The following is a 6,480-nucleotide window of genomic DNA, read 5'->3' as shown; positions in this document are numbered from 1 at the left end:
ATATATATATATATATATATATATATATATATACATATATATATATATATATATATATACAACACTTATCTGATAGCACAGACAGCACATAAATGACTACATTCATTTGATAAAACTTATCCAAAGCTTATTAATCCCTTATTACCACAAGATTGCATGTAAAGCCAGCCAGTAGAGAATGGATTTAAGTTGAATTTGGTGTCCTTTTTATAATAGAATGGTCAATTTAATCCATTGTTTGGGTCAGTTCATTTCTAGAATAATTACAAATTCTTTGCTACTAGTAACAAATAATTCACTGCTTTAGTCTTTGTGTACTTCAATCCTACAAACTACAAACTAACAAAGCTGGTGCTTTTCTGTAATTTTAAAGCATTTTTAGGCTGAGAGTACAAGAGCCCACTGAGTGGGATATTAGGCTGTTTGCAGGATTAACCCTTAAGTACCACTAGTATTCTCTTTCAGCTGAGTGTACTGCATCAACATGAAATGAAGTGCCTTGCTCAAAGACACAATGCACTGCTTGCTCCAAAATTCAAACACATCACTTAACAGTTATAAGCATCACACCATAACCACTCAGCTATTGACTACAAGCTATGTAGATCTCTTTGATTTATATAGCTGTTAGTAAATGATTTTCACAATAGAGAGTTGAGAATGAGGCATTTATTAATAACATTGATCAATAAGATAACTGTATTGATTGGGACAAATGATTAGATTAAATGATATCTGATCGATTGAACATAAAATTATTACATAATGCAGATTAATATTTTCTGTGGTCAGGTCTGATCAATAATAGATTGGAATGAAGTGGTTACTGTTTGAAAAGTTACAAACAAAGATGATGTTATTCAGAAGGAAAGATGACTTATTCTTTGAATTAGTGGGTATCATAATGGTTTTATACTTCAGCCTTGTTTCAGAAGCAGTTAGACATTAAAGTTACTTGTAATAAACTTATTGATAGTAACCAGTTGGTAACCAGATAAGAAATAATTGGTTAAAGTAGTGGATGATAAATTAGTAAAGCTTTGGACAAAATACCTTCAAATACTTATTTGGTCACATTCCTTCAGATTCTGAGTTCAAATTCCACCCAGATTGATTGTACCTTTCATCCTTCCAAAATAAGTCAACTACTGTGGTTGATATATTGACTTTGCCTATACAGGAGGTGCCCTAGTATGGCCACACTTCATTCATTGAAAGCAGTTAAAGAATAAAATGAATCCTAAAATGTGAGATTTTTTTTTTTTTTTTAAAGTTTACCATTTTTATTTATGTCATTGATGAAACGACATATTTCTTGGAGACTGGCACTTGTGGAAGAATTCTAGGAATAAAGAAAGGTAGACATACATGCACACAAACTGTGTATGCATGTGTTTCTATAAGTACGCACATATACACATATTTGTGTATATGTGTATATACATATGTATGCAATCATAATGCATATTAGTTATTATTTTAGTTTGGCTCAGGTTTGGTCTTATTCCTGGTAGCGGGTTACTACCTGTGTAGTAAGAGATGATAAATTTATTTTTTTATTATAACACGAGTTAGTTGTTTGGGATAGACACTGACCAGTTAAGGTTAGTGTTGTGCAAATTCAAACAACGTCTGCCCAAGTCTAAAGTGCATCTAAAAACTAAAAGTTCAGTGAGTTGTTGTAAAGACATTGAACTGTTAACAACGTATTTTCAAGATTCTCATTCTGTCAGCCTCATCTAGAACATGGGAAGTTACTGTTTTGCTTTCCCAGTCATTATGACTACTGGACTAAGTTTCCTTTAGCAACTCTGTATCCTTGTGCCCAGTTCTCCACGTGACATTCGTTTCTTTTAAGCAGCTATGAGGCTTATTATATTGTTGTATCTGGTTTGCTGAAATCGGTTTCTCCAGCAAGATTTGCATCTGCATTATGACATTTGTCCTACTTTGTATTGTCCTACTTTGTATTGTCCTACTTTGCACAGCTCCAATGTAGAGATCCTGTAAATTGTAGTAAGTGAAACAGAAATTATTCATGTCTTACAAATGTTATTCCTGCCAGATTGTATGTCTACATTATGATGTTTCGTACACACCTTAATTTTTCCTGTAATTTATGCTTGTTCAGCATTGTTCAGAAGCTGTAATAAAAATTGTTTTTCATTTGAACACTGATGCAACTCATTTGCCTTCTGAGCCATCTACATTTCTTGCTAAACTATCTACATATACTTACTAAACCTGCAACCTTATTCCTGGTAGCAGGTTACTACCTGCAACCTTAGGTATTGACAAGTTTTCAGCAGTCTTTCAAGTGCTTAGAACTCTCCTGATAATCCTTGCTAACCCTAAGAAACAAACTTTCTGTCGGAGCTCTTCTGGGCATTCTCTTTACTCTTTTACTCTTTTACTTGTTTCAGTCTTTTGACTGTGGCCATGCTGGAGCACCGCCTTTAGTTGAATAAATCGACCCCAGGACTTATTCTTTGGAAGCCTAGTACTTATTCTATCGGTCTCTTTTGCCGAACCTCTAAGTTATGGGGACGTAAACACACCAGCATCGGTTGTCAAGCGATGTTGGGGGGACAAACACAGACACACATACACACATACATATATATATATACATATATATATACACATATACAACGGGCTTCTTTCAGTTTCCGTCTACCAAATCTACTCACAAGGCTTTGGTCGGCCCGAGGCTATAGTAGAAGACACTTGCCCAAGATGCCACGCAGTGGGACTGAACCCGGAACCATGTGGTTGGTAAGCAAGCTACTTACCACACAGCCACTCCTATGCCTATTTCAATCTCTTTCAGTCATTTGTCTATATCTTAGCTTCCTGTTCCCAATGCACTAATTATTATAGGCACAACATTTACTGTTTGGATGCTCCAAATTCTTCTTATGTCAAATTTTAAGGGATTGTATTTTATTTGTTTTTCTTCCTCTTTCTTTATGTTCCTGGAGTCAAATGGGCATGATGAGTCGATAAGTAAGCAGCTTTGCTTTCCCTTATCTATAATCATTATATCTGGTCTATTATTTTCTAACTCCTTGTCCATTTGAACAGGAAGAAGTTATTATTATTATTATTATTATTATTATTATTATTATTATTATTAAGGTGGTGAGCTGGCAGAATTGTTAGCACGCCAGGCAAAATGCTTTGCTGCATTTCGTCCATCTTTGCAATCTGAGTTTGAATACTGCTGAGGTCAGCTTAGCCTTTCGTCCTTTCAGGGGTCAATAAATTAAGTACCAGTTAAGCAAAGGAGTTGATGTAATCGACTTACCACCTCCCTGAATTTGCTGGCCTTGTGCCAAAATTTGAGACCATTATTATTATTATTATTATTATTATTATTATTATTATTATTATTACTATTAAGGTGGTGAGCTGGCAGAATTGTTAGCGCACTAGGCAAAATGCTTAGCGGTAATTCACCCATCACTATGTTCTGAGTTCAAATTCCACCAAGGTCAACTTTGCCTTTCGTCTTTGCGGGGTCGATAAATTAAGTACCAGTTAAGTAATGAGTCAATGTAATCGACTTAACCCCTCCCCACCAAATTTCAGGCCTTGTGCTTATAATAGAAAGGACTATTATCATTATTAAGGCAGCGAACTGGCAGAATTGTTAGCACGCTGGGCAAAATGCTTAGTGGCATTTCAGCTGCGCAATGTTCCGAGTTCAAATTCCACCCAGGTTGACTTTGCCTGTCAACCTTTCGGGGTCAGTAAAATTAAGTACCAGTCAAGTACTGGGTCAATGTAATTAACTATCCCCTCCCCACAAATTCCAGGCCTTGTGCTTATAGTAGAAAGAATTATTATTATTATTATTATTATTATTATTATTATTAATTTATGTTTGACTTCTGTTTTGCATTTGTGCAAGTTGGATCCAAGTCTCACCCAGAGACCTCAAGAAACAACAAGTTAGAAGTTCATGTAGGTGTTATGCTTAGGGTACCATATATTTGGATTTGTGCATAGTGATGTACTAGAGAATGTTTAAGAAACCATAAGAAAATCATGTGTTTGTTTTAAAATTTGAGATCACATAGACAGTATTTTACGTAGGATATGGGCAGTTCCCATGAGCACTATCTTTTGAACTTCAGCCATTTTGGGGTTTCCTGGTATCTGAGCTAGGTAGTAATCAGCCCGTTTCGCTGTCATTCCCAGGGCACCTATGACAATAGGTATTGTTTTAGTCTTCAGGTTCCACATTTTGCTAATTTCTATTATTCTATTATTATTATTCTATTATTATTATTCTATTATTATTATTATTATTATTATTATTATTATTATTATCTATTTCATTTGAGGAATTTTTTTTTATTTCTCTTCAGATTGATCCTAAACAGTTGCTTGAAGATGGCATTCGCAAGGAACTTGTTCAGCAGGTAGGAGGAGCACTTCACCAAAGTTTGATATTCAGTCCGAAGGCTAAAGTAAGTTCCTCAGTAACAAAAAACCTCTTTGGTAGAAATGTCTTTGTTGAAGTATTGAATCAGATGTTAATAGTTTCCAATTCTGCCTCTAATATCTCGATTAAATATACCCATCACCACCCAGTATCTAAAATAATGTATAATGGTCTATGTGAATATTCACCAGCATACTGAGGCAAATATTGCTTTGGGTTAACCCTTTGTCTCACATGTAATACACAGGACATATTTCCCTGGCTGCCTCATCTTTGAAACGCCTAGTTTAGAATAGAGGCAGCTGATGAAGGAAAAGTTCCATAAGTGGCTCGTCTGTTTTCCTATGTGTTCATTCTGTTGTCCGTAAAAAAAGTCCGTTTTTTGTGCTTTGTTCCCGTTCCTTTTTTGACGTCCTGTACCCGGATATGCATCTATATATACATGTAGATGTAGGTATGTACATATATGTATGTATACATGCATATGCTCATATATCATTTGTATTCATTATATATGATACACTTCATAATCCTTTTCATTTAGCAGAGTATTTTGGGACTTATAAAAGGAAAGCTTTTATATTACTCAAAACATAGGAAACAAAGGCTAACTAAATGTCTGAAAACAAGCATGGATGTTCAGAACAAACTTATGAAAATGCTTTGGACAGGCAAAGGATCAAGACCCCAAAAAGCATATCCCAGTCATCAAATTCCTGATTATATTATCCCATTAATTTCAGTTTTAACGCAAAATAATCTTCAGTATATTATTTATCTTAAACAAATCAATATAGAAATATTTATTGTGTCTGCTCTAACAATTTATGTAAATGTCTGAATTTACAGAACCATCCAACCCAGTATTAACATAAAGCACTTATGTTAATATTAATGTCTTTATTGAATGATTTGTTGTACAAACATACATGCATATATAACAAATCATTTAATGAAGACAATAATATCTTTTGACAGCTAACTACATGCATATATGTGTGATTGGTGGATAGAGTAATTGAAATGTATTTATAAAGAAAGTAAATGCTATGTTCGAACATACATTGACATGTGACAAAAGCCAGTCGTTCAATAAATATGACCCTTTTATCTGCTCTTATAGGTTAGTGAACTCATCCCACGGCTAAATGGTCTTGGAGAGAGAATGGATGGCTTCCGAAGATCTTTTGAGTATATTCAGGATTATGTAAATATTTATGGCTTAAAGATTTGGCAAGAGGAAGTATCACGTATTATCAACTACAATGTGGAGATGGAGTGCAACAGTTTCCTGCGAACCAAGGTGAGGTATTCTTTTAATTCCAGTTCTCTCTTTTATATTTGTATGCGTAGGAAAGAGGGTTTTTGTTTAAACATGAACTGTTAAAAACATGTCTCAAATCAAGAATTTTCTTTTTCTTTATGGAATTTTGATAATTTGTTTTGAACATAACTACTCCTAATTCATATGTGTCTGCATGTATGTGTGTGTGTGTGTATATCATCATCATCATCATCATCATCGTTTAACGTCCGCTTTCCATGCTAGCATGGGTTGGACGATTTCACTGAGGACTGGTGAAACCAGATGGCTATACCAGGCTCCAATTTGATTTGGCAGAGTTTCTACAGCTGGATGCCCTTCCTAACGCGAACCACTCAGAGAGTGTAGTGGGTGCTTTTTACGTGCCACCGGCACAAAGGCCAGTCAGGCAATACTGGCAACGGCCACGCTCAGTGTGTGTGTGTGTGTGTGTGGTGACATGTAAAAAACACCCAGTACACTCTGTGGAGTGGTTGGCATTAGGAAGGGCATCCAGCCATAGAAACCAAGTCAAAACAGACTGGAGAATCTGGTGCAACTCTCGAGCTTACCAGTTCCAGTCAAATTGTCTCACCTATGCTTGCATGGAGAATGGACTCTAAATGATGAGACACTCTTCAGCATGACATTTGTTCTTGTCCCTCAATCATGCATTTACCTCTGAACACTTTACATAAAGCCTCCCCACTCAATACTACCCCCCCCC

The 6,480-nt window shown here is 35.5% G+C and overlaps 1 protein-coding gene across 1 annotated transcript in view; it reads left to right on the top strand.

Annotated features, from left to right (window-relative positions):
• Positions 1-6,480, top strand: part of LOC106869244 (WASH complex subunit 5) — a 159,930-nt gene that overhangs the window by 126,771 nt on the left and 26,679 nt on the right. The window contains exons 18-19 of the mRNA XM_052969903.1: positions 4,374-4,475; positions 5,574-5,753. Coding sequence (XP_052825863.1) covers positions 4,374-4,475; positions 5,574-5,753 — 282 coding nt within the window. The remainder of the gene's footprint in view (positions 1-4,373; positions 4,476-5,573; positions 5,754-6,480) is intronic.

This window comes from Octopus bimaculoides, chromosome 8, assembly GCF_001194135.2.
Source record: "Octopus bimaculoides isolate UCB-OBI-ISO-001 chromosome 8, ASM119413v2, whole genome shotgun sequence".
Taxonomy (NCBI): Eukaryota; Metazoa; Mollusca; class Cephalopoda; order Octopoda; family Octopodidae; genus Octopus; species Octopus bimaculoides.
This window is presented reverse-complemented; position numbering and strand designations above follow the sequence as displayed.